The sequence below is a fragment of the Oryctolagus cuniculus genome, chromosome 16 (assembly GCF_964237555.1).
Source record: "Oryctolagus cuniculus chromosome 16, mOryCun1.1, whole genome shotgun sequence".
Taxonomy (NCBI): Eukaryota; Metazoa; Chordata; class Mammalia; order Lagomorpha; family Leporidae; genus Oryctolagus; species Oryctolagus cuniculus.
Window position 1 is genome coordinate 61,682,265 of NC_091447.1, and position 27,979 is coordinate 61,710,243.

A 27,979-nucleotide genomic window follows, 5' to 3' on the forward strand; every position below is an offset into this window, starting at 1 on the left:
GAAATGTATTTCATGGATGTGCTAAGAATTTGTCAGTTGGTGGAGCTTTTAAGGCCATAGGCAGATTTGAACCTATTGATAGTCAAAGACCAAACACAGAACAGAAGAAGAAGCTACTGTGCAGGGAAAATCAATGATTGAGGGCTAAAATGGTTCCTGAGAGCTGGAGGGAGCACAGGTCCAGGTGCAGCATTAATTCCAGTTAATTAAGTGTTCATTCCATTGATGCCAACAGGTATTCGTTACTTGCTTTGTAAATGCCTGATGCTGGGTCTGCACAAATCCCACCTTCATGCTTCCATGGGCTCTGCATGCATGTAATAGATACTTTATGTTTTTTTTTTTTTTTAGATTTATTTTATTTATTTGAAAGACTGAGTTATTGGCCGGCGCCGTGGCTCAATAGGCTAATCCTCCGCCTTGCGGCGCCAGCACACTGGGTTCTAGTCCTGGTCGGGGCGCCGGATTCTGTCCCGGTTGCCCCTCTTCCAGGCCAGCTCTCTGCTATGGCCTGGGAGTGCAGTGGAGGATGGCCCAAGTCCCGCATGGGAGACCAGGAAAAGCACCTGGCTTCAGATCAGCATGATGCGCCGGCGGCAGTGCGCCGGCAACGGCAAAAGGAAGACCTTTCTCTCTCTCTCTCTCTCTCACTGTCCACTCTGCCTGTCAAAAAAAAAAAAAAAAAAAAAAGACTGAGTTACAGAGCGAGGTCTTCCATCCACTGGTTCACTCCCCAGATGGCCGCAATGGCCGGAGCTGTGCTGATCCAAAGTCAGAAGCCAGGAGCTTCCTTTGGGTCGCTTCAGGCCAGGGCTTTAACCTGCTGTGCCACAGTGCCAGCCCCTAATAGATGCTATGTATCCCAGCTTGTGTGCCAAGGCTGGGTTGTGTTTACTGCACCAGGACCCTTCTAGAAAAGCAGGATGAGATTTAACAGACACGGATTCTCCCAGCTGGTTAGAGAGCTTTTATTTGCAAGTGAAGCAAGTCAACTCAACCAGCTTGAACAAGAAAGGGGTTTATTAGCCACACAAGTAACAAGCAACAGCTTCAGGGCAGAGCTGATGAGGGGGCTCGAGGGAGGTCAACAGGGGGTGGGTTCCTCATCCCTACAGTTTTTCTCTGAGCATCATCCTTGCACCACCTGATGCCCAACCCCATCTCTTTCTCCACACTGCACACCTCCACTCTTCTTTGTTAACAAAGGTCACAGGCCATATTGCACTTTCCAGGGAAGACAGAAACAGCTACGCTTGGCATGGACTTTCTGTTGATTCCAGTTGGCTCATGCATCCATCCTCCACCTAGGGTTTCTCAGGCTTGGCACTGCTGATACTTGAAGCTGGATACTTCCTGGCTGTAGGGAGCTGTCCTGTGCCCTAAAGGAGATTTAACAGTGGCCTCTACCCATTAGACAGACACCAGCAGCACCCCCTCTGCTGTGACAAACAAAATCTCCAGACCTTCCAGTTATCCTCTAGGGGGCAGAATCACCATCCCCCTGAGTGGCACTTTCTGCTTTAGCCAATCACTATGGCGATGGGATATGGGATGCACTGATCTCTTTAAAGCATTTATTAATGGACATTTGTTAGTGGACACTCGAGATTGTCCACATGGCGACTTTCTCATGTGTGAGTTAAAAGCAGCCTCAACAAATGAGGGGTGGGTGGGAGTTGTAGATACATTTCTTCCCTGGCTCCCTGGTCTGTCTCCGGTGGGACATTCTGGAATATGATCCACAGAGTCGTGTGAAAAATGCCCGTTGGGGTGAAGCTCCAGTTGCCCAAGGTAGCAAGTCTCTCTTCCTTCTTTTACTGGATCTTTCTGGAATGATCTGTCAAAGTAACTCTTTTTTTTTTCTTGACAGGCAGAGTGGACAGTGAGAAAGAGAGACAGAGAGAAAGGTCTTCCTTTTTGCCGTTGGTTCACCCTCCAATGGCTGCTGCGGCCGGCACACTGCACTGATCTGAAGCCAGGAGCCAGGTGCTTCTCCTGGTCTCCCATGGGGTGCAGGGCCCAAGCACTTGGGCCATCCTCCACTGCACTCCTGGGCCACAGCAGAGAGCTGGCCTGGAAGAGGGGCAACTGGGACAGAATCCGGCACCCCGACTGGGACTAGAACCTGGTGTGCCGGCGCCGCAAGGCGGAGGATTAGCTTATTGAGCTGCGGCGCTGGCTTTCAGAGTAACTCTTGACATTTGAGTCGTTGACCTGGGAGAATTCCACCTGTGCTATATGCATGAACAGACTCTTAGTGTAAACTCTATAATATCTGCTGATATTCAAGCAAGTTTAAGGACCCTTCTTTCTGAGAGCTGTACAAAGGAGAATATTATCATTGTCCCCTTGGCTTTATGTAAATGAGGGAGAGGTACCTGGTGAGACTGACTTATTTGTTTATATATATATATATATATATATATATATATATATATATATATATGTTTTTACCAGGCAGAGTTAGACAGTGAGAGAGAGAGAGAGAGAGAGAGAGAGAGAGAGAGAAAGAAAGGTCTTCCTTCCGTTGGTTCACCCCCCAAATGGCCACTATGGCCGATGTGCTGGGCCAATCCAAAGCCAGGAGCGAGGTGTTTTCCTCCTGGTCTCCCATGCAGGTGCAGGGCCCAAGCACTTGGGCCATCCTCCACTGCCTTCTTGGGCCACAGCAGAGAGCTGGACTGGAAGAGGAGCAACCGGGACAGAATCCGGTGCCCCAACCGGGACTGGAATCTGGGGTGCTGGCGCCGCAGGCGGAGGATTAGCCTAGTGAGCCGCAGCGCCGGCCGAGGCCGACTTATTTGTAAGCACATCAGAGGCTCTCCCATTCTGGGGGTTGCCTGGAAGGGATGCTAGTTGGGAGGTTAGGAATCGTGAAATGGTGGCTGGGGACAACTGAGCTAATGGGATGAAAAGATTTGTGTGTGTGTGACTTCACTGGTATCCTGAAGTTGGAAAGCTTTGAGGACTTGGATCTGATGTGCTGCTTGGCTGCTGGCCTGGGAGGTTCTGATTGTCTTCTCTTTGCCCTCTGGGTCTCGCTTTGTGCTTTGGGGAGATGGCTCAGGTCAGTGGGCTTTGGGGAAATGGCCCGGGTTGACAGCATCGAGAGGCTTCCTTACTCTGTGGCTTCCTCTTGGGCTTGGTGAATGAGGGGGCAGAGATGCTATCTTTTTTTTTTTTTAAAGATTTAATTTATTTATTTGAGAGGTAAAGCTACAGACAGTAAGAGTGAGAGACAGAAAGAAAGATCTTCCTTCCGTTGGTTCATTCCTCAAGTGGCTGCAATGACTGGAGCTGTGCTGATCCAAAGCCAGGAGCCAGGTGCTTCTTTCTGGTCTCCCATGCGGGTGCAGGGGCCCACACACCTGGGCCACCTTCCCAGGCCATAGCAGAGAGCTGGATTGGAAGAGGAGCAACCGGGACTAGAACCTGGCGCCCATATGGGATGCTGGCTCCGCAGGCGGAGGATTAACCTACTGTGCCATGGCGCCGGCCCCGAGAGATGCCTTCTATCATCTCTTTCTATGTATACATCAATTCCATCATTTTTTATGTGTATCATTCTTTCCTTCCTCTCCATTTTTCTATGACCTATCTTCCTTTCTACCTATATAACATTTATATTATCTATCATCATTGTCATCTATCTATATCAATCAATTATATATATATATCCACTCATATACTGTTTTTTTAAAAGATTTATTTTTATTTATTTGAAAAACAGAGTTACAGAGAGAAGTAGAGACAGGGAGAGAGAGATCTTCCATCCACTGGTTCACTCTCAAAATGGCCGCAACAGCCAGCGCTGAGCCAATTCAAAGCCAGGAGCCAGGAGCTTCTTCCCGGTCTCCCATGTGGGTGCAGGGGCCCAAGGACCTGGGCCATCTTCTACTGCTTTCCCAGGCCATAACGGAGAGCTGGATCAGAAGTGGAGCAGCCGGGACTCGAACCAGTGCCTATAAGGGATGCCAGCACTGCAGGTGGTGGCTTTACCTGCTATGCCACAGCACTGCTCCCCCCCATACTGGTTTATCATGTATTATCTATTCTTTTATAATCCATCATCTCTAAATCTTTTTGTTTTTCTGTTTATCCATTCACTCATTTTTTGCTCAGCTGTATGACCTATTACTAACATAGACCAAAGTTAATCAGTTTTTAATGTAAAGCTTGATGAGTTTTGATAAACACAGTCCTAAAACCACTGTCGCAGTCAGATTTCCCCGTCCCCCTTTGTACTCAATCCCCAATCCTAGTCCTTTTTTTTTTTTTTTTTTTTTTTTTTTAAATTTCAAATCAGTGGTGCCATGCAGTGTGTAGACTTTTGAGTCTGGCTTCTTTCACCTAGCATGACGCTTTTGAGACCCACGCATGCAGTTGGCTATGCCAGCTATTCTGTGCATTTCTGTTTATGCTGGCTAGGTCATGTACCACGTGTGGAATGGACACATCACAGCTTGTTTGTCCATTTGACAGCTGAAGGCATGTCAGCAGTGTCTGACTTTTGGTTTTATGGGTGAAGTTGATAGGAGCATTCATGCAAGTTATTTCATGCACATGTTCTCTTTTCTCCTGGCTATTTTTCTCAGGAGGGGGATGGCTGAGTGTCATTGAAACTGCATATGGGGGCCGGCGCTGAGGTGTAACAAGTAAAGCCGCCACCTGCAGTGCCGGCATCCCATATGGGTGCCGGTTTGAGTCCTGGCTGCTCCACTTCTGATCCAGCTCTCCGTTATGGCCTGGGAAAGCTGTAGAAAATGGCCCAGGTCCTTGGGCCCCTGCACCTGCATGGGAGACCAGGAAGAAGCTCCTGGCTCCTGGCTTTGGATTGGTGCAGCTCCAGCCATTGCAGCCATTTGGGAGTGAACCAGCGGATGGAAGACCTCTCTCTCTGCCTCTCCTCTCTGTGTAACTCTGACTTTCAAACAAATAAATAAATCATTTTAAAAAAAGAAATTACATATGAACTTTCCAAGAAATTCTCAAAGCAGTTTGCCTTGTGGCAGTGCCATGTTGCATTTCTACTGTTGATGAATGAGCATTCCTGTGGCCCCACATCTTCATTAACACTTGGTATTGCCAGTCTTCCAGGCTGTAGCTAGCCTAACGGTGCTCTCTCTTGTATGCTGCACATTTTAGTAATTTCTCCTTTTCACTGGTGAGTAGTATTCCATCACACAGCAATGCCACAGTGTAATCATTCACCCACTGAAGGACACTGCCCTTGTGTCTCATTTCTGGTGAAAAGACAGAGAGAGAGGGAGAGAGAGATAGAGAGAGAGAGAGTCTTCTACCTGCTGGTTCACTCCTAAAATGGCTGGAGCTGGGCTGATCTGAAGCCAGGAGCCAGGAGCTTCTTCCAGGTCTCCCACATGGGTGCGGGGTCCCAAGGACTTGGGCCATCTTCTACTGCTTTCTCAGGCCATAGCAGAGAGCTGGATCAGAAAAGGAGCAACCAGGACTAGAACTGGTGCCCAAATAGGATGCCAGTTCCTCAGGCCAGGGCTTTAACCCACTGTGCCACAGCACTGACCCCAAATTTTTCATTTCTTAGAAAAAAATGTAGGAGTGGAATGGCTGGGTCGAAGGGTAAATGCCTGTTTTTTTTTTTTAATGTGTTTTTATTTATCTGGAACACAGAGCAACACAGCGGAAGAGACAGAAAGAGAAAGAGAGAAAGAGAGAGCAAGAGAGCGAGCGAGTGAGCGAGAGATTGATCTTCCATCTGCTGGTTCACTCCCCAAATGTCCACAACAGCTGTGGCTGGGCCAGGCTGAAGTTGAGAACCAGGAACTTCATCCAGGTCTCCTATGTTTGTGCAGGGGCCCAAGCACTTAGGCCATCATCTGCTGCTTTCCAAGATGCATTAGCAGGGAGCTGGATTGGAAGTGGAGCAGCCAGGATACAAACCCGTGCCTTCTGGATTGCTAGCATTTCAGGAGGCAGCTTAACCCACTACCCCACAACATCACCTCCCTTGAAAATATTTAATTGAGAGTCAGAAAGAGAGAGCATGAGGGAGAGAGAGAGAACTCTCATTCACTGGCTCAACCCAGGTCTCCCATGTGGGTGGCAGGGACCCAACTGCTTGAGCCAGCACTGCTGCCCCCCAGGTCTGCATTAGCAGGAAGCTGGGGTGAGGAGCTGAGCCAGGGATGGATCCTAGGCACTGTGATATGGGAAGGAGGCATCCCAACCAGCACCTTAGCTTCTAGGCTAAACTGCAATCCACAGCAACCTTTGCAAATGATGTTGTGACCACATCCTTGGTTTCCTTTCCTTTCCTTTCCTTTCCTTTCCTTTCCTTTCCTTTCCTTTCCTTTCCTTTCCTTTCCTTTCCTTTTTTTTTTTGACAGGCAGAGTGGACAGTGAGAGAGAGAGAGAGAGAGACAGAGAGAAAGGTCTTCCTTTTGCTGTTGGTTCACCTTCCAATGGCTGCTGCCGGCGTGCTGCAGCTGGCGCACCGCGCTGATCCAATGGCAGGAGCCAGCTGCTTCTCCTGGTCTCCCATGGGCTGCAGGGCCCAAGGACCTGGGCCATCCTCCACTGCACTCCCTGGCTACAGCAGAGAGCTGGCCTGGAAGAGGGGCAACTGGGACAGAATCCGGTGCCCCGACTGGGACTAGAACCCGGTGTGCCGGCGCCGCAAGGCGGAGGATTAGCCTAGTGAGCCACGGTGCCGGCCCATCCTTGGTTTTCAATCCTGAAGATGCCGTTTCACTCAAATGGTTGCAATGGCCAGGGCTGGGCCAGGCTGAAGCCAGGAGCCCAGTGTGTTTTCCAGGTCTCTCACATGGGTGTAGGAGCCCAAGCATTTGGGCCATCTTCTTCTGTGTTCCCAGGTGCAGTAGCAGGGAGCTGGATTGTCAGTGAAGCAGCAGGTCTTGAACCAGCCAGCACCCATATGGGATGCAGGTGTCATAGGCAGAGACAACCTGCTATAACACAATGCCAGCCCTGTCCCTACAAATTCTTCTACCTTCACCCATTGTCCACTTCCAAAGCCCCTTCCACCTTTCCAGTATCTGTTACAGAAGTAACCCAACTCCTGGTACCAACTGTCTTAGCCCATGTGGGGCAGCTATAGCAGGACACCACAGACTGAGGGATTTATAAGGGATAAGGATTTATTTCTTACAGTTCTGGGGGCTTGGAAGCCTGGGAAGAGAAAGCAGGGGCTGTGTCTAGAATTCTTACAGTGTTATCCTATAGTGGAAGAGGAAAGGGCAAAAGAGTGTCCAGGGAGAGGGAGGAGGAGAGGGAGGGGGGGGAGAGGGGGTATGGGAGGGAGAGGGGGAGGGGAGGGGAGGGAGAGGGGAAGGGTGTAGAATCCACTCCCAGATGACTAAGCCACTCCTGGGGCGATGGCAGTAATCTATGCCAAAACTCCGAGCCTCATGACCTAACAAGGTCTTAAAGCTTAAAGCTTCCACTGCCAGGGGCTACGGCATAGTAGATTAAGCCCCTGCCTGTGGTGGTGGCATCCCATGTGGGCGCTGGTTCGAGTCCCGGCTGCTCCACTTCTGACCCAGCTCCCTGCTAGTGCAACTGGGAAAGCAGTGGAGGATGCTGGCTTCTGTCGGGGGTCCAGCTCTGGCTGTTGCAGCCATTGGGGATTGAACCCGTGGGTGGAAGACCTCACTCTCTGAAACTTTGTCTTTCAAATAAAACCAATCAATCTTTAAAAAAACAAAGGCCAGTGCTGCGGCTCAATAAGCTAATCCTCCACCTAGCGGCGCCGGCATATCGGGTTCTAGTCCCAGTCAGGGCACTGGATTCTTTCCCGGTTGCCCCTCTTCCAGGCCAACTTTCTGCTGTGGCCCGGGAAGGCAGTGGAGGATGGCCCAAGTGCTTGGGCCCTGCACACCATGGGAGACCAGGATAAGCACCTGGCTCCTGCCTTTGGATGAGTGTGGTGCGCCGGCCGCATCAGCCAATGGAGGGTGAACCAACGACAAAAAAGGAAGACCTTTCTTTCTGTCTCTCTCTCTCACTATCCACTCTGCCTGTCCAAAACAAACAAACAAACAAACAAACAAAAAAAAAAACAAAACAAAAACCAAGAAAGTAATTATCAAGAGGTGCACCCATTAATGGGGATAAGATGAACATATCCGATATCAGAGTGCTTGGGTTCAGTCCCTTGGCTCTGGCTGCCGGCTCCAGCTTCTCGCCAATGCAAGGCTGGCTCCAAGTGGTTAGGTTCCTGATGCCCACGTGGGCGATCTGGATTGAGTTCCTGGCTCCTGTGGTCTAAACTTTTGGCTCCAGGAGCAGGTGGGCATTTGGAGAGTGAACCAGTAAGATGGAGCCCTGTCTGTCTCTCTGTTTCTCTGGCTCCCTTATTTAGGCGGCCGGCAGGTGCGCGCCAGAGTCCTGCGCAGCGCCACGCGGACCTCCTGGTTGCGTAGTGTGTACACCACGGGGTTCAGCAGCGGCGTCACCACCGTGTAGAACACAGCCACCAGGCGGTCCCGGGCCGGGTGGCCGCCCGAGTCCGGGCGCAGGTAGATGATGGAGGCGCAGCCGAAATGCACCACCACCACGGTGAGGTGGGCCGCACAGGTGGAGAAGGCCTTGCGCCGGCTGGCTGCCGAGGGCATGCGCACGACGGCGGCCACGATGAAGGCGTAGGACAGGAGGATGAGGAGGAAGGAGACCAGGACCACCAGGACGCTCAGGAAGAAGATGGCCAGGGCCCGGCGCGCGCTCTGGGCGCAGCTGAGCCGCAGCACCGGGCCGATGTCGCAGAAGAAGTGCTCCACGCGCGGCCCGCCGCAGAAGGGCGCCGAGAAGACCAGGCAGGTCTCGGTCAAGGCCACGGAGAAGCCGGCGCCGAACACCAGGGCTCCCAGGCCGACGCAGACCGACGGCCTCATGAGGAGCGGGTAGCGCAGCGGCCGGCAGATGGCGACCGAGCGGTCGTAGCCCATCAGGGTCAGCAGGAAGCAGTGGCTGCAGCCCAGGCCCAGGAAGAAGAACATCTGCGCGCGACAGCCCGCGATGGAGATGGCCTGGCTGCGCAGCAGCAGGTGCGCCAGCATGTTGGGGATGGTGACCAGCGTGTAGCAGGTCTCGGAGAGGGACAGCACGGCCAGGAAGCGGTACATGGGCGTGTGCAGGCTGCGGTCGGCGTGGATGAGGGCGATGATGGTGGCGTTGCCGCCCAGGGTGACCAGGTAGGTGAGCAGGAAGAGCGCGAAGAGCGTGGGCCTCAGGTGCGGGACGCTGGAGAATCCCACCAGCACGAACTCGCTCACCAGCTCCGTGCCGTTTCCCGCCTGCTGCTCAGGAGCCTGCGGAGAGAGACGGGGGTCTGCTGGGGTCGCCTCCGCCTTCGCCATCAGACACGGAGAGAGACCCCGGAGGGGCGTGGCCCGCTTCCAGACATCTCCGGGCAAGCCTGAGGCTCTTGAGCGCCTAAGGGAATCTCCTTCCTGTTGGAGCGCACCCGGGGGGCAGCAGGGCCGGCGCAAGGGGCTGGGTCCCTGCACCCACGTGGGAGGGAGGGAGGCTGGGAGGAGGTCCCAGCTCCCGGCTCCCACCTGGTGCAGCCACGCTTGTTGGAATGAACTAGCAAGTGGGAGCTCTCTCCCGTTCTCTCTCCACCTTTCGAATAAATAAATACGTGCAGATTTTAGAATGAGAACTTCTGAGCTGGCATTGTGTGGCACAGTGGGGTAAGCTGCTGGTTGCTTTGTCTGCATTCCATACCAGGAGTCCTAACTGCTCCCCTCTGATCCAGCTCCCTGCTAGCGCAGCTGGGAGAGCAGCAGATGACGGCTCAAGTGCTTGGGCCCCCACACCTGCATGGGAGACCTGGAAGAAGCTCCTGGCTTCTGGTTTCAGATCAGCGCGGCTCCGGCTGTTGTTGCCATCTGGGGAGTGAACCAGCGGGTGGAATACCTCTCTCTTCAACTCTGTCGCTCTAACTTCCAAAATTTAATAATAATAATAATAATATAAAAAGCAATGCCCGGAACTATTCTTTCTCTCTAAATAAACAAACAAAATGTTGGCAAACCGAAAACCTAGATATCATGTGTTATAACTCTGCTGGTATAAAGATAAGTGATCTCTTTTTAGTTTTTTTTCTTTGGATGTTTTAAAAAAATTAAACAAATCCTCACACCTTGAAATAATAATGTGTGCTCTGGGCACTGCTTGATGGATGGACCTGAATTAATTAGCTAAAAATTAATTCTGAAACAATTGTTGATTTTTTTTTTTAGTTCAAAATAGGAGGCTTCAGTATTAACTCTGGATGGGGACATGATAAATCCATCCCATAATTTAATCAATTCACATAATTAATATTTTATAATTTTCTGATTAACTTGCTATCAAGTTATTTATATTTATATGAACATATTGTGTATAGTTGTATATAATATAAATATTTGGAAAACAATCTTTGCCTGTTTCTCAGGAGTTAGCTGATGAAATGCACATATCAAAGAGACTTCTGTGGGGGCCAGTGTTGTGTTGTGGTTGTTAAGCCACCACCTGGAATGTTGGTGTTATGTGGGCGCCAGTGCACGTCCCGGCTGCTCCGCTTGTGATCCAGCTCCCTGCTAATGCACCTGGAGAAGATGCAGTAGAAGATGGCCCAAGTGCTTGGGGTACCTGCCACCCATGTGGGAGACCCACGTGGAGTTCCTGGCTCCTGGCTTCAGCCTGGCCCAGCCCTGGCTGTTTTTCAACCATTTGGGGAGTGAACAAGCAGATGGATTCTCTCTCTCTCTCTCTCCCTTTCTCTCCCTCTCTCTCCCTCTCCCTCTCCCTCTCTCTCTCTCTCTCTCCCTTTCTCTCCATCTCTCTCCCTCTCCCTCTCTCTCTGGCTTTCCAATAATTAAATACATCTTCAAAAGGAAAAGAAAATCCCATCTTTTAAGGTGACAATGAGGAAAATTGACCAAGCACAGAGAGAACTAACACTGCCTGATCTCATTTATCGGGCAGAAAGTCAAAAAGTTGAACTTGTGGGAAGACTGTCTGGTCTAGGGGCTAAGATGCGGTTCAGTGCCCATGTGCCACAGGTGAGTACCTGGTTTGAGTCCCAGCTCTGACTCACGACTCCAGCTTCCCACTAACGCAGACGCGGGAGGTAGCAGGTGATGGCTCAAGTTACTGGGTCCTTGCTGCCCCCATGGGAAGCCTGGATTGAGTTCTGGGGTCCCAGCTTGGCCCTGGCTGAAACCCAGCCATTGTGGGTATTTGGGGGAGTGAATCAGCAGATGGGAGCTCTGTCTGTTTGTCTTTCTGTCTTACTGTTGGATAAAAGAAGTTGAACTCACAGAAGCAGAGAGTAGAATGTGGCTATGGGGTGTATGTGGGAGGGTGGGAGGCATTAAGGAGACATTAGTCAAAGAAGACAACATTTCAGTTTGATGAGAGGACAGATTTTAAGAGATCTATTGGACAGTATAGAGAATAAGAGTGTGTGGAATCTTGAAAATAGCTTGGGATTAATTTTAAGTGTTTTCAAAAGATTTGTTTATTTGAAAGGGTTACAGAGAGGAGGAAGAGGAGGAGGAGAGGAGAGGAGGGGAGGGGAGGAGAGGGAAGAGGAGAGGAGAGGAGTGGAGAGAGAGAAATCGAATAGAGAGATCTTCCATTCCATGGTTTGCCCCATAAATGGCTGCAACAGCCAGGGCTGGGCCAGGCGGAAGCCAGGTGCTTTATCTGGGTCTCCCATGTGGGTGTAGGGGCCCAGGGGACTTGGGACCCCACATGAGAGACCTTGATTAAGTTCTTGTTTGCTGGGTTTGGTTTGACCCAGCTCCGGCCATTGCAGCCATCTGGGGAGTGAACCAGAAAATGGAAGATACCTTCCCCTCCCTCTGCCTCTCCTACTAAGTAATTATGACTTTCAAACAAAAAATACATAAATCTTGAAAAAATACTTTTATTTTCAGAGAGAGAGAGAGAAATTTCCATCTGATGATTTATTCTTCAAATTCCCATGACAGCCAGGGCTGGGCCAGGCTAGTCCAAAGCCAGGAGCACGGAGCTCCATCCGGGTCTCCCATGTGGATGGTAGGGACTCAAATACTTGAGCCAGTACCTGCTGCCTTCCCAGGGTGAGCTTGAGGGGAAGTGGAGCAGTGGGGGCTTCAACCACACTTGGATACAGGATGTAGGAACCTGGATGGTGCCTAGACCTAATTTGCATGACACCAGCCCCCAGTGTGTGGCTTTTTAAGAACTCACAAATATTTTTCAAGAACAACAGATAAAAAACAGTAAAACTAAACAGGCATATGTTCTAAATTTCCCATCTTGGGGAGTAAATCAGTACTCTTGGAGTGCTAGCTTTTATAAACAGAAGCAATGCAATTTCTTAGAGGGCTTTTTTCCCTCCATGGTAAATTTTGTCTACTCTTCTTAAAAGGGTTGAACAAATCCGTTTTGACGCCAAGAAGTCCCCCATAGAGGCCAAACATGCTAAAATCATTTGTGATCAGCGTTGTCACTGAATGATCTAAGCAGCAGGTGTCTGAGTGACGCTGAGCTCTGTGGGAAGAGGCAAGAGCCAAGGAAGTCGAGGGAGGGGACGCAGGGGTGTGAGTGGCGCTTTCCAGAAGGAGCTGATGGATTTTACAGAGAGAACTTAAAGCCAGGCTGAACGGCACCCAGCTGTAACAGGTCACAGACAAGGGGACCCTCTGGGGACAGTGTCACAGGCTCCCCCAGGAATAGGTCAGTCCCTCCTGGGCGTGGCACACAGGGGCTTTGCAAAGGACACCAACAACAGGACACACTGAGTGCAGCAGTGGCCCCTCCCACAGTGATGCAGCCTGCTCTTGCTTACCTCTGGCTATGGGGAGGTCACTACCTGGCAACACACTCCCCATCGCAGTGAGCAGGCATCTGTGCAGTGCTGGGGCAGCCCTGGGGTGTCAGCAGAGAGAACAGGGCCCAGCTCTGGCACCAACTCAGGCTGGGTGTGAATGTCGGTGCCCTGGCTTCCTGGGGCTGGGTGACCCCAAGCAGCTGGCCCAGCCTCTCTGAGCCTGTGTCGTGAGAGCAGACGGTAAAGGGTTGGCATTGTGGCACAGTGGGTTAAGCTGCTGCCTGCAGGCCTGGCATCCTATATGAGTGAACACCAAGGGGAGTCCCGGCTGCTCCACTTCTGACCCAGCTCCCTGCTGACGTGCCCGGGGAAAGCAGTGGAAGGCGGCCCAAGCGCTTGAGCCCCTGCACCTGTGTGGGAGACCCAGCTGGAGCTCAGGGCTCCTGGCTGCAGCCTGACCCAGCCTTGGCTGTTGTGACCATTTGGTGCATGAACCATCAGATGAAAGATTCTCTCTCTCTCTCTCTCTCTCACACACACACACACACACACACACACACACACACACACACACGACAGAGAGGAGATGTGGATGCTGTGAGCTTGACGACAGAAGTCCTAGGGCTGGAGAGCAGGGCTCAGCCCTGTGCTCCAGGGCTTGGGGCCAGGGCGGCTGTGACTGTGTTTCTCTGGCAAGGCAGGGGCTGGGGCGGGGAGGGGTTGTGCACCCCCATCCTCCAGGGCTGGAGCTGGGCTCCGAGCCAGGGCTCTGTCTCTGTAGGCTGTGAGTTTCAAGGCTCCCCTTACTCCTCATGCCTTCACTGAGCACCTGCTCTGTGTGGGGAGCTCCCTGGACAGTGAGGACACTGCAGAGAACAGAACCCTGCACAGGAAGGGGGACAGAAGGTTCTAGAAGAGGGGCTCAGGCAATCAGCAGCCAACATGTGAACCAGCCTAGCCAGGCTGTGAGTTAGAAAAGGAACAGCAGAGTTGAACTTGGGGGAGCGGTGATTCGTGCTCTGCCCCTCACCCACTGCCAGGTGTCACCCCCAGGACTGGGCAGCAGCCGGTTGGGCAAAGACCCTGGATTCACACACTTGAGGGAAGTGAGGAAATCAGTGCAGAGGTTGTGTGAGGGCAGAGGAGTTCAGGTACAGCCAACAGCCTGTGCAAAGGCCCTGTGGCTGGAACACACCTGGAACAGCCTCAGCAAGGAGGGGCAGAGAGGAAGAGACAAAGAAGCAGAGGGAGGAGGTGAGGCGGGGAGGGGACAGGGCAGGCAGCACAGGCAGTCAGGAAGACCCTGGCTTTGAGTGGGAGGAAGGTGGGAGCCATGGAGGGTTGTGGGCAGAGGAGGGGCCTGCCCTGACTCAGGTGTGCTCAGGTGTCAGGACAGAGGGTGGGGGGACGTGGGGAGACCAGGAGGCCAGGGAGGATGATGAGGGCAACTCCTGGTTGGGGTCCTACCTGGATGTGTGTGGGCTTGCAGGGGGGAGTGTGAGTCTGGGTGTGGGTGTGCAAGGGTGAGAGTGGCAGTGGGTTTGGGTGTGCAAGGGTGAGCGTGTCACTGTAGATGTGTCTATCCAGGGGTGAGAGCGGGATTGTGACCAGCCAGGTGTTTGCTCACGCAGCACAAGGTTCCGCCAGCATCGCTCCTGGCCTCATGCTGAAACCACAGGTGAGTGGTGTACACATGCTCACCCCTGCGCAGGGCAGGTGTGGCTCCTTCCGCCGCCCCTCCCTGCCCCTGGCGGACCCGAGTCTCCCTCACCCCGAGTTCCAGCTCTGAGTATCTTTCTGCCACATTCCCCCTTCCCCATCCCCCAGCTGCCGCTCTCTGCGGGGGTCTCTCAGACCAGGACCCCTGGCCACAAACTCCTCCGCGCTCCCCGGCTGAGGCCGGCAGAGGCCCTGGCTGCCCACTCACCATGGCCGAGGCGTGCGCGCACCGTCCCTGTCCGCATCGCGCTCTGCCTGGCATCGGAGTTGGCTGTTGGGCTTGGGTCCTCATGCGCCGGGGGTCCCTGAAGCCCCACCGCCCCTGGGGCTTCGCAGCCGTTAACGAGCCCCACAGGGCGCAGGCGGGCGGCAATGAGGGGCTGCTCCTCCTGATACCCCAGCCCTCCCCCAGGTCCGCCTCCCCAGCGGGCGCCCTGCGGGGAGGGACAGGTGCAGTCTTCGTTTGCGATGGGGCTGCCCCACCCCAGCCCTCTCCTGACTCTGCCGCTGCGCCCAGCGCCCGCCCGTGCTGGGAAAGCAACCCCGGGCCCTGGCCGCGGAAGGTGGGGTGGAAGCAGTGGCCACGGCAGGCTGTCACAGAAACGGTGCCCAGGCTGAGTGCCCCCTGGTGGTCCCAGCCTCCTGGTCCCCACGCTCCCCGGACTGGGTCACCGGATCCCCGTCTCTCCTCCCGATCCTATCTCAAGGCTGTTCCAGGAGCCTGCAGTGTCGGTCCCTGATTCCAGTCTCGCCTCTGCCGGGGCCCCATCCTGTGAGAGAGAACATTGTTGTTCCTGGCCTCTCTCCAGCACCCTCCACGGCTCCCCATGGCCCTCGGAGCAAGGTTTAAAATCCCCCCAGCCTTGGGGCAGGCGCTGTGGCATAGTGGGTAAAGCCACTGCCTGCAGGGCTGGTATCCCATAAGGGCGCTGGTTCGAGTCCTGGCTGCTCCACTTCCCATCCAGCTCTCTGCTGTGGCCTGGGGAAGCAGTAGAAGATGGCCCAAGTCCTTGAGCCCCTGCACCTGTTTGGGAGACCCGGAGTAAATTCTTGGCTGCTGGCTTCGGATTGGCGCAGCTCCGGCCGTTGCACCCAATTGGGGAGTGAACCAGCGAAGGGAAGACCTCTCTCTCTGCCTCTCCTCTCTCTGTGTAACTCTGACTTTCATATAAATAATAAATCTTTTAAAAAATAAAATAAAATTCCCCAGCCTTACCCACAAGACCCTGGGCATCCGGCCCCTGCCACCTTCTCTGGTTCCAGACCTAGCCACTGCTCCCCTCACACCCACACTCAGACAGTGGGAGGGACATCCGTGAAGAACTGCCCCTGCCCTGCCCCTCACATCTTTGCCTCCCTCTCTCCAGCCTATTCCTCAGCAGGGGGTTTCTTTTCCCTCCTCCCACACTCCTGGTGACCTCCTGCTTCTTGCCAGCATCACCTCCTCCACGAAGCCCTCCAGGAAGCCCTCCATGGTGACCCCAGGTGGACACAGGCAGTGTCTGTGCTCCCAGGGGGCCCTGGATTCCTCTTTGTATTGTCCGTGTGATCTTGATTGCCTTCTTGAAGCTGATGGACTCTCAGGAACTGTCGACTATTCTCCTGACCTCTGACATCTTTGCTTGCACTTAGGTCTTGTTTTTTCATGAATGTTTTATAGTCTTTTTTTTTTAAATAATGCATTTATTTATTTGAAAGATCTTCCATCCATTGGTTCACTCCTCAAATGTCCACGATAGCCAGGTCTTGGCTAGACTAAAGCCAGGAGCCCAGAGTTCAATCCAGGACTCCCATGTGGGAGGCAGGGACCCCAGTACTGGAGCCATCACCTGAAGCTTTCCCAGGTGTGCATCAGCAGGAAGCTGGAATCAGAGGCAGAGCTGGGACTCGAACCCAGGCACTCTGATATGGGATGCAGGTGTCTCAAGCTTAACCTGCTGTACCTCATCGCTCACCCCTCCTTTTCTTCCTTCCAAAAGGTTTGACAATGTAGCTGATCTTTTTCAGCAGCTAACTTTTGTTTTCAATGGCTTCTTCTATGACTTCTCTATTTGGTGTTTCATGAATTTGCCCTCTTATATTTGTCTGCTTGTTCTATTCCTTATTTTTTTTTTTTTGACACGCAGAGTGGATAGTGAGAGAGAGAGAGACAGAGAGAAAGGTCTTCCTTTTGCCATTGGTTCACCCTCCAATGGCCGCCGCAGCCGGTGCGCTGCGGCCGGGGCACCGCACTGATCCGAAGGCAGGAGCCAGGTGCTTCTCCTGGTCTCCCATGGGGTGCAGGGCCCAAGCACTTGGGCCATCCTCTACCTTTCCCGGGCCACAGCAGAGAGCTGGCCTGGAAGAGGGGCAACCGGGAAAGAATCCGGCACCCAGACCGGGACTAGAACCTGGTGTGCTGGCGCCGCTAGGTGGAGGATTAGCCTATTGAGCCGCAGCGCCGGCCTTCTATTCCTTATTAAAACTGGGGTAATGAAGACTCCACTATTAGTGTTGAATTAACTAAGCTCCCTTCATTTCTGCCAGCTTTTGTTTTATGTATTTTGATGCCCTGTTGTTAGGTGCATATATATTCATAACTATTATATCTTCTTGTGCTACTGAGAATTGTATTATTATAAATGTCCTCTTGCAACAATTTTTGTTTTAAAGTCTATTTTGTCTAATCTTTTTGTAGCTTCTCAAGCTCTCTTGCGGCTACTGTTTATAACAAATATCTATTTCCTTTTTTTTTTAAGATTTATTTTATTTAAAAGGAAGACTGGCAGAGAGAAGGAAAGAGAGGGAGAGAGAGGGAGAAAGAGGAAAAGAAAGAGGGAGAAGGAGAGGGAGAGAGAGAGAAATGGAAATTCCATCCATTGGTTCACTCCCCAAATAATGCCCACAATTGTCAGACAAGTCTGGGCCAGGTCAGAGCCAGCTTCTCCATGGCTTAGAGGAGGAGGAGGCAGCATTCCGAGGTCATCACCACTCTGATGCTTCTGCTGGTATTGGAGCTCAGAGGGAATGCGGCCCTAGATGGGGGAGTCTGGGTTCTCCTGCACTTTGATAGGATGTGGATGCCGCAGGGGATGGGAGAGTCTAGCCCCTGGCTTGTCTCTCTCAAATCTGCCCACTGCTCCCCACTCCCGGGCTTCTGTTCTGCGGCTGTCACGCTGGAGCTGATCAGAGCTCTGACCTTGGCTCTTCTCTTTCTGACGGCTCTGTACCCTCGGAGGGTTTTAAACACCACTTTCACACAACACTCTCCTAATTTATATCCCACATCAGCCATTCCCTCTGGGTGCTCACACTCACACACTCACACCTGGATAGACACACACACACACAGTGTCCTACTCTCACACCTGCACAGACACACTCACACCCTCCACCTGCACACTTACACCCACACAATCACACCTGCACATTAACACACTCACCCCTGCACACCCACACCCAGACTCACACTCCCCCCTGCAAGCCCACACACATCCAGGTAGGACCCCAACCAGGAGTTGCCCCCATAATCCTCCCTGGCCTCCTGGTCTCCCCACGTCCCCCCACCCTCTGTCCTGACACCTGAGCACACCTGAGTAGGGCAGGCCCCTCCTCTGCCCACAACCCTCCATGGCTCCCACCTTCCTCCCACTCAAAGCCAGGGTCTTCCTGACTGCCTGTGCTGCCTGCCCTGTCCCCTCCCCGCCTCACCTCCTCCCTCTGCTTCTTTGTCTCTTCCTCTCTGCCCCTCCTTGCTGAGGCTGTTCCAGGTGTGTTCCAGCCACAGGGCCTTTGCACAGGCTGTTGGCTGTACCTGAACTCCTCTGCCCTCACACAACCTCTGCACTGATTTCCTCACTTCCCTCAAGTGTGTGAATCCAGGGTCTTTGCCCAACCGGCTGCTGCCCAGTCCTGGGGGTGACACCTGGCAGTGGGTGAGGGGCAGAGCACGAATCCCCGCTCCCCAAGTTCAACTCTGCTGTTCCTTTTCTAACTCACAGCCTGGCTAGGCTGGTTATATCATTCAGTGACTATGCTAATTACATAGGAGTGATTTTAGTACACTCGGCATTCAAAGTGGTGCCTTTTTGTTTTTGGTTTTTAGATTTATTTATTTATTTGAATGTCAGAATGAGAGAGAGAGAGAGAGACAGACAGAGAGAATTTTCCATCTTCTGGTTCACTCCTCAAATGGCTAAATGGCCAGGCCAAAGCCAGGAGCCAGGAGCTTATTCCAGGTCTCCTATGTGGGTGCAGGGGCCCTAGCACTTGGTCCATCTTCCACCGCTTTGCAGGCCATAGCAGAGAGCTGGATTGGAAGTGGAGCAGCTGGGACTGGAACCAGTGCCCATATGGGATGCGGGCACTGCAGGTGGCAGCTTTGTCTGCTGAGCACATTGCTGGCTCCACCTCTGAGACTATCACTACATTGAATGCTCCTTTAGCTTTACTTGCGCTGAATCAGGGGTTGGCAAGCTCCATTTGGCCCCTGGCTTGTTTTGCCAATAAAGTTTTATTGAAACCGAGCTGTGCACACTCATTTTCATAATGTCTATGGCTGTTTGCACACCAGCACTGAGCAGTTGTGACTGAGCTGACACAGCCCATAGATACTAAAATATCCCCCCCTTTACGAAAAAATATGCACACCAGCGTGAGATCCTCATGGCTGTCTGCCTCCTGCTTCCTGGTTTTCCTCCATTCATGAGCAATGGGCATCCCTCCCTCACAGCCCTTTTGTTCCCGTTAAGTTCTTTCATGGTCCCGAGATGTGATCAGAATAACTGGGGACTCCATCAGGCTCGCTGTATGTTGTCTTCCCCTTCCTTAAATATATCTTCGGAACCAGAATTTAAAATGCAAATTTCCAAAACAAAACCAGCCATTTCCCAGACATTGAAGCCATCATTTCCACTCCTGTTATCAGGCGGCTGGGGATGAGCTTGGGCAGGTGCAGGGCCATTGCATTTTTTCCCTCTCCTTAGAGTACACCAAATGGCCACCAGGTGGTGCAAAAAGCAGCCCTCTCCACCCTGTCCTTCCTCTTAAAACTCATAGCTGCATATCGGTGCTGTGGCGCAGCGGGTTAAAATCCCAGCCTGCAGTGCCGGCATCCCATATGGGCACCAGATAGAGTCCTGTCCACTCCACTTCTGATCCAGCTCTCTGCTATGGCCTGGGAAAGCAGCAGAGAATGAGCCGAAGGCTTGGGCCCCTACACCCACGTGGGAGAGGAGTCCTGGAAGAAGCTCCTGGCTCCTGGTTTCGGATCAGCTCAGCTGTTATACCCTAGTCTACATGGGGGGGGGGGGGAGTCATGCAATATTTGTCTTGCTGGGCTTGGATATTTCAATTAACCATGTCCTCCAGATTCACCCATATTCTCCCACTGAATGATTAAATAATGGGATTTCTTTTCTTTTTTTTAAGATTTATTTATTTATTTGAAAGAGTTACAGAGAGAGAGAAGGAGAGGAAGAGAGAGAGAGAGAGAGAGAGAGAGAGAGAGAGAGAGAGAAAGAGAGAGAGAGAGGTCTTCCATCCACTGGTTCACTCCCCAGCTGGCCGCAATGGCTGGAGCTGTGCTGATTCAAAGCCAGGAGCTTGGAGCTTCTTCTGGGTCTCCCATATGGGAGCAGGGGCCCAAGCACTTGAGCCATTTTTCACTGCCTTCCCAGGAACATTAGCAGGAAGCTGGTTTGGAACTGGAACAGCCGGGACTCGAACCTGTATCCATATGCGATACAGATGCTGTAGAAAGTGGCTTAACCCACTAAACCACAACACTGGCACCATCACATCGTCTTTTTTTACAGAAGAAATTTGCTTTTTTGAGAAAAACATTTATTACCTTGAAAAGCAGAGGAGAGAAGAGGTAGAGAGCGAGAGAGATAGAGATAAAGATAGATAGATAGATAGATAGATAGATAGATAGATAGATAGATAGAGAGATGTTCCATTTGGTGGTTCCCTAAATGTTTCAATTGCAGGTTCCCTAAATGCCTGCAACAGCCAAGGCTGGACCAGGAGCCAAGAGCTGGGAACTCCATCTGGGTCTCCCACATGGGTGTCAGGGGCCCAAGCACTTGAGCCGTCATCTGCTGCTCTCCCAGCTGCGCTAGCAGGGAGCTGGATCAGAGGGGAGCAGTTAGGACTCCCGGTATGGAATGCAGACAAAGCAACCAGCAGCTTACCCCACTGTGCCACACAATGCCAGCTCAGAAGTTCTCATTCTAAAATCTGCACGTATTTATTTATTCGAAAGGTGGAGAGAGAACGGGAGAAAGCTCCCACTTGCTAGTTCATTCCAACAAGCGTGGCTGCACCAAGTGGGAGCCGGGAGCTGGGATCTCCTCCCGGCCTCCCTCCCTCCCACGTGGGTGCAGGGACCCAGCCCCTTGCGCCGGCCCTGCTGCCCCCGGGTGCGCTCCAGCAGGAAGGAGATTCCCTTAGGCGCTCAAGAGCCTCAGGCTTGCCCGGAGATGTCTGGAAGCCGGGCCACGCCCCTCCGGGGTCTCTCTCCGTGTCTGATGGCGAAGGCGGAGGCGACCCCAGCAGACCCCCGTCTCTCTCCGCAGGCTCCTGAGCAGCAGGCGGGAAACGGCACGGAGCTGGTGAGCGAGTTCGTGCTGGTGGGATTCTCCAGCGTCCCGCACCTGAGGCCCACGCTCTTCGCGCTCTTCCTGCTCACCTACCTGGTCACCCTGGGCGGCAACGCCACCATCATCGCCCTCATCCACGCCGACCGCAGCCTGCACACGCCCATGTACCGCTTCCTGGCCGTGCTGTCCCTCTCCGAGACCTGCTACACGCTGGTCACCATCCCCAACATGCTGGCGCACCTGCTGCTGCGCAGCCAGGCCATCTCCATCGCGGGCTGTCGCGCGCAGATGTTCTTCTTCCTGGGCCTGGGCTGCAGCCACTGCTTCCTGCTGACCCTGATGGGCTACGACCGCTCGGTCGCCATCTGCCGGCCGCTGCGCTACCCGCTCCTCATGAGGCCGTCGGTCTGCGTCGGCCTGGGAGCCCTGGTGTTCGGCGCCGGCTTCTCCGTGGCCTTGACCGAGACCTGCCTGGTCTTCTCGGCGCCCTTCTGCGGCGGGCCGCGCGTGGAGCACTTCTTCTGCGACATCGGCCCGGTGCTGCGGCTCAGCTGCGCCCAGAGCGCGCGCCGGGCCCTGGCCATCTTCTTCCTGAGCGTCCTGGTGGTCCTGGTCTCCTTCCTCCTCATCCTCCTGTCCTACGCCTTCATCGTGGCCGCCGTCGTGCGCATGCCCTCGGCAGCCAGCCGGCGCAAGGCCTTCTCCACCTGTGCGGCCCACCTCACCGTGGTGGTGGTGCATTTCGGCTGCGCCTCCATCATCTACCTGCGCCCGGACTCGGGCGGCCACCCGGCCCGGGACCGCCTGGTGGCCGTGTTCTACACGGTGGTGACGCCGCTGCTGAACCCTGTGCCATGCACACTATGCAGGACCCTGGCACGCACCTGCTGGCCACCCCTGTAAGCACCTGCTCTACATTCCATGAAGCTCCAGGCGTTCGTTACCCCGTGACTCGCCCAGGACTCAGTCTTATTCATAAAGCAGAACCACTCTTTCGGGCCAGTGCTGCGGCATAGGAGGTTAAGCCTCCTCCTGTGGCGTTAGCATTCCACAGGGCGCTGCTGGTTGGAGTCCCAGCTGTTCCACTTCAGATCCAGCTTGCTGCTGTGGCCTGGGAAAGCAGTAGAAGATGGTCCAAGTGCTTCGTCCCCTGCACCTGCACGGGAGACCTGGAAGAAGCTCCTGGCTCCTGGCTTCGGAACAGCGAAGTTCTGGCCATTGCTTAGGGACTACATTCGATATCAGTTTTTTTTTTTTATTCACAGACATGTGCAAAAACTCACTGTTCTTGATAAATGCAGCTTTGCTTGTCACCAATCCAAAGTTTTTTTTTTTTTTTAATAAAGATTCATTTATTTACTTGAAAGGCAGAGCTACAGACAGAGAGAGAATGAAAGACAGATAGAGAGGTCTTCCTTCCACTGATTCATTTTCCAAACGGCTGCAACAGCTGAAGCTGGGCTGATCCGAAGCCTGGAGCCAGGAGCTTCTTCCAGGTCTCCCACGTGGTTGCAGGGGCCCAAGCACTTGGGCTTTCTTCTTCTGCTTTCCCAGTGCATTAGCAGGGAGCTGGATTAGAATTGGAGCAGCTGGGATTCAAACTGGTGCCCTTATGGGATGCCAGTACTGTGGAGGCTTAACTTTCTATGCCACAGTGCTGCCCCCCTTTATAAAATATTTATTTATTTACTTATTTGAAAGTCAGAATTATACCCACACATACATACATACACACACACACACACACACACACACACACACGAGGGACAGAGAGATCTTCCACCTGCTGGTTCACTCCCCAATTGTCTACAACGGCCAGGGCAAGGGCAGACAGAAGCCAGGAGCCAGGAGCTCCATCCTCATCTCCCACATCGGTGCAGGGGCCCAAGCTCTTAGGCCATCTTCTGCTGCTTTCCAAGATGCCTTTATTAGCAGAGAGATGGATTGGAAGTGGAGCAGCTTGGACTTGAACCCTCGCTCATATGAGATGCCAGTGACTCAGCTGGTGGCTTAACCCAGTACACCACAACGCTGGCCCCTGGGTCTGCTTCTGATTCCAGTTTCCTATTAACGTGCACCCTGGGAGGCTGCAGATGGTTCAAAGTTGCTTGGGTCCCTGGCACCCATGTGGGAGACCCAGATGGAGTTCCTGGCTCCTGGCTTCAGCCTGGTCCTAGCCCTGGCTGTCGCGGGCACTGAGGAGTGAACAAGCCCGATGGAAGATGTGGTGTGAAGCTATTTATTGCCACTGAGTTACATGTTTTTTTTTAAAAAAAAAAAAACATGGTTAAAACGGTAGATTTTTATGTGACATGTCTTTTTTTTTTTTTTTGCCACAGTTCGAAAATTTCAGAAAGAAACTAGAAAGTGCTTTGCTATGACAGGCAGTCTTCATGGGTGTGCTGGTGCTGCGAGGTCTATGGGCGCCTCCCTGAACAGGTAGAGCTGGACAGACAGGCGCCTGCTCCATCTCACACCCAGAGCACTGCTCTCCTACAGACATCCGGATGAGTCATTCACTCACTCACGGAGGTAGCGTGAAATATGAGATCTGTCCGTCAAACCCTGGCATCGCTTCTCATGCTCTAGTGACCTACAAACATCAAAACCCTGCAGTCTGCCTGCCGAATAGAACCATAGTTCAACAAAAAGAAAAAAAAAAAACCCCAAGCGACATGAAGACCCAACTCTCAGCAGAAGTGTGCAAACACACATGTTGCAGCACCTTAGCAACTTCCTAAGAAAAAAGATTTATTTGGGGGCCAGTGCTGTGGTGTAGCGGGTAAAGCCACCTCCTGCAGTGCCAGCATCCCATATGGGTGCTGGTTCAAGTCCCGGCTGCTCCACTTCTGGTCCAGCTCTCAGCTATGGCCTGGGAAAGCAGTAGAGGATGGCCCAAGTCCTTGGGCCCCTGCACCCACATGGGAGACCCAGAAGAAGTTCCTGGCTCCTGGCTTCAGGTCAGCTCAGCTCTGGCCGCTGCGGCCAGCTGGGGAGTGAACCAGTGGATGGAAGACCTCTCTCTCTCTCTCTTTCTCTCTCTCTCTTTGCCTCTCCTTCTTTCTCTGTGTAACTTCGACTTTCAAATAAATAAATCTTTTTAAAAAAGAAAAAAATTTATTCTAAAGGCAGAGGGACAGAGCAAGAGGGAGAGTCAGAGAGAGAGAGAGAGAGAGAGAGAGAGATCGTTCGTCTGCTGGTTCATTTCCCCAAATGGCTGCAACAGCCTGGACCAGGTCAGGCTGAGGCCAGGAGCCTGGAACTCCATCCAAGTCTCCCATGTGGTTGGTAAGGACCCAAGCACTTTGGGCCATCACCTGCTGCCTTCCTAGGTCTATTAGCAGGGAGCTGGATCTGAAGTGGAGCGGTCGGGACTTGAACCTGTGCTCCCATAGGGGATGCTGGGATCCCAAGGTAGCAGCTTAACCTGCTGCACCACAATGCCAGCCCCTGAGCCCTTAGCAACTTGAGAATCTCATTAGGCAGCCGTTGTGAGGATTTTTGCCTTGTGGGAGAGTAGGTTCCTTGTCTTTTGCTGGGAGAGGGGACAGTGGCGCTGTTCACTGCCTTCTGTGCTCCAAAGCACTTGTGAGACCTCCTCAATCTCATTTCCTCCTTGGTGTAATTTTTGGGGACTCATGGTACAAACTTGGGGGAGTGTTTTTTTAAAGTATTTATTTATAGTTATTTGAAAGGCAGAGAAGCAGACAGAGGCAGACGGACAGACAGACTGAATTTCTATCCTCTGGTTCACTCCCCCAAATGCTTCCAACAGCCAGGGCTTGGGCCAGGCTAAGGTCAGGAGCCAGGAGCTCCAGCCAGGTCTCCCACGTGGGTGGCAAGGACCCAAGCACTTGAGTCATCACCCGCTTGCTTTCCAAGGTGTGCAGTGCAGGAAGCTGGAATCAGAAGTGGAGCAGCTGGAACTGAAACCTGGGTGCTCTGATATGGGTTGGGGGATGTCCCGACAGGCAATTTAGCCACAACACCCAACACCCAATGCTGCAGGAGTTGCATTTGGAAGTCCTGTGAACTGGAGAGTGGTGAGTGAAATGAGCCAGACCCAGGAAGACAAATCTGAGGTTTTTCTCTTATTCGTGGAGGTTAATGCACAGAGTATAGAAATTGTGTGGATGTCATATCATTGGGTATTTAGTTATAAATACTGCCTCGCTGAAGTATACCATGTAGATGACAATGTACTCTTCTCTCCCCCCGTCATGGTCATGGTCATGAACCCTTCACTCTGTGATATTCATATCTCTGTTTTCAAAAGAAAACAGGGGCTGGTGTTATGGCATAGTGGACAAAGCCACCACCTGTGATGGTGGCATCCCCAAATGGTTGCTGGTTTGTGTCCCGTCTGCTCCACTTCCAGTCCAGCTCTCTGCTGTGGCCTGGGAAAGCAGCAGAAGATGGCCCAAGTGCTTGGGCCCCTGCACCCATGTGGGAGACCTGGAAGAAGCTCCCGGCTTTGGCCTGGCCCTCACGGCCAGCTGGGGAGTGAACCAGCTGATGGAAGATTTTTCTCTCTTTGTCTCTCTCTCTATAACTCCTTCAAATAAATAAATAATGCTTAAAATTGCATATATGTGTATGATGTCTACATGTGAAGTGAATATGACAAAATGTTTAAAAATTATAATAATTTAAGAAGTAAAAATTAATTAAAAAATAAAATACAACCAAATAACTCTACAAGAATTTCAAATATTTTTGCAACAAAGTAGACTTGCCTTTAATCCATTTTTCATGAAGTTTTTGAAGTACCTTTATGTTATTAAAAATATAAAGTCTTGAGGCCGGCGCTGTGGCGTAATGGGTAAAGCCAGTGCTGGCATCCCATATGGGTGCCGGTTTGAGTGCTGGCTGCTCCACTTCCAATCCAGCTCTCTGCTGTGACCCGGGAAAACAGTGGAAGATGGCCCACGTCCTTGAGCCCCTGTACCCACTTGGGAGACCGGGAAGAAGCTCCTGGCTCCTGGCTTCAGATCGGCACATCTCTGGCCATTGCAGCCAATTGGGGAGTGAAACAGCAGATGGAAGACCTCTCTCCCTGTCTCTACTTATCTCTCTCTCTCTACCTCTCTCTCTCTCTCTGTCTCTCCTTCTCTCTGTGTGTAACTCCGACTTTCAAATAAATAAATAAATCTTTAAAAAATGTGTCAGAAGAAAAACATGTCTATTATTTAAAAAAAAAAAAGTCTCGTGAGACCCTGAATTACAGACCTCAACCACTTACTGGCAGCCCGTGTGGAAAGACAGCGCCCCGTGGGACAAGCAGGTTCCCTTCCATCTCCATTTCTCTCACTCTCTTATCAACAGTGGTGAGATTAGGTGACATCCATGAGGAATCTGGCTTCTACCCATGCCTGCAAAGGCTACAGAGTCACTAGGCACCTGCTGTGTCACTCACGACAGCACAGGGCTACCTGAGGCTCTGTCCTCACATACATGAGCTCCTTGCTTTCTGTCTCTCTCCGGGTCTCTCTGGCCAGCTCCCTGACTGTCAGTTTATTGCCTTGTGGTCTGGGTTTCTAATCGCTGCCGAACCCCACTCCTGGTACTAACTTTCATATCAGGTACTTGCACAGCGTGAGCTGTTACGACAAAGAAACCCAAGATCCAGACGTTTCACCTGCATAGAAATAAGTGTCTTGCTCATGCTGGGGGTTCAGGGGTGTTGAATCACAGCTTCCTCCCAAAGTTACTTACGCGGCTGCACCCATCAAGTCTTCGTTCAGCTCAGGCCGCAGCAAAGTGTAGAAGCCTTAAAGGAACACATTCTCCAGGTTTCTGAGGGCTGGGTGTGGGTGTGCTGCCCATTGCACATTCACATCCGATTGGCCTGGACCACAACTCTCACCAGGGCATCTGGACCCATGGTTGATGCCCCTGGTTACATCTCAGACATTGTTTTACAAGGAAGACCAGGAGAATGACTTCTGGTCAGCATCTAACAATGTGTTACTTGTTTCACTCTCTGAAGAGAGGTTGTCATCCATTTCATTGAACATACTGAGGCTCAGAGAGTTTAACGAACCTGCCCAGGAATGCGCATTTGGTGCAGCATTCCAAGGCATTGCTTGGGGGAGGGGGCAGTGTTGTGGCATGGTGGGTTAAGCTGCTGCCTGCAATGTTAGCATTCTATACAAGCACAGGTTCAAGTCCCAGCTGCTCCACTTCTGATCCATCTGCCCATTAATATACCTGAGCAGAGGATGGCTCAAGTACTCCACATGGGAGACCTGGATGGAGTTCTTGGGTCTTGGCTTCAGCCTGGTCCAGCCTTGGTCATTGTGGCCATCTGGGGAGTGAACCAGCACATGGAAGCGCGCGCTCTCTCTCTCTCTCCCTCCCTGCCACCCTGTCCAAATAATTAACATTTTGTAGGCTGTCTCTATTTTTCCTTCCATCTTTAGGGATTGATTATTTATGGAATTACTCACAACTGCTTTACTCACCTTTTTTGTCATTCTTATCCATTTAAAAGTATGCCCAGTTGTGAGGATTTCTTGGTTTGCATTGCTTTGCTTGTGTGGATGGAAAATACCAGTCCCGCTGGCCCCTGTGAGGCAGACGCTCGTGCAGGTGTGGGGCCAGGTGTGGGTGACGCTGTATTGGTGGAGGGAGGTGGGACTGTGGCTTGGGAAGGAGCCCTTGCAGCCTACGTGAACATCTGTCTGAGACGCAGGCACTGAGTCAGACCTGGTGCGAGCCTGGCTGAGACCTGGGGAGGTTGCTCGGCCTTCGTGAGCCACGCAGGTCATTCCAGGGGGGAACTGGCCATGATGATCTCTTCTTCTTTGCTATTTCCAGACTCGTAAAGATGAGAATGGAGGAAGGTTCTGGAAAGTTTGTTTCCCAACACACAGAC

General features: G+C 52.3%; 2 protein-coding genes across 2 annotated transcripts; one reads left to right on the plus strand and one right to left on the minus strand.

The window, feature by feature from the left end:
• Nucleotides 1-8,135: 8,135 nt before the first annotated feature.
• LOC100352977 (olfactory receptor 10T2-like) lies at nt 8,136-9,396 on the minus strand. The gene has a single exon (XM_051837932.2). The coding sequence runs from the start codon at nt 9,348-9,350 to the stop codon at nt 8,349-8,351; it is 1,002 nt and encodes a 333-aa protein (XP_051693892.2). The 5' UTR covers nt 9,351-9,396; the 3' UTR covers nt 8,136-8,348.
• Nucleotides 9,397-21,007: 11,611 nt separating this feature from the next.
• Nucleotides 21,008-22,105, plus strand: LOC100353225 (olfactory receptor 10T2-like). The gene has a single exon (XM_002722810.3). The coding sequence runs from the start codon at nt 21,031-21,033 to the stop codon at nt 22,003-22,005; it is 975 nt and encodes a 324-aa protein (XP_002722856.1). The 5' UTR covers nt 21,008-21,030; the 3' UTR covers nt 22,006-22,105.
• Nucleotides 22,106-27,979: the final 5,874 nt, after the last annotated feature.

Coding starts and splice junctions, on each gene's coding strand:
- LOC100353225 (XM_002722810.3), top strand. CDS start 21,031: ATGGCGAAGGCGGAGGCGACCCCAGCAGACCCCCGTCTCTCTCCGCAG.
- LOC100352977 (XM_051837932.2), bottom strand. CDS start 9,350: ATGGCGAAGGCGGAGGCGACCCCAGCAGACCCCCGTCTCTCTCCGCAG.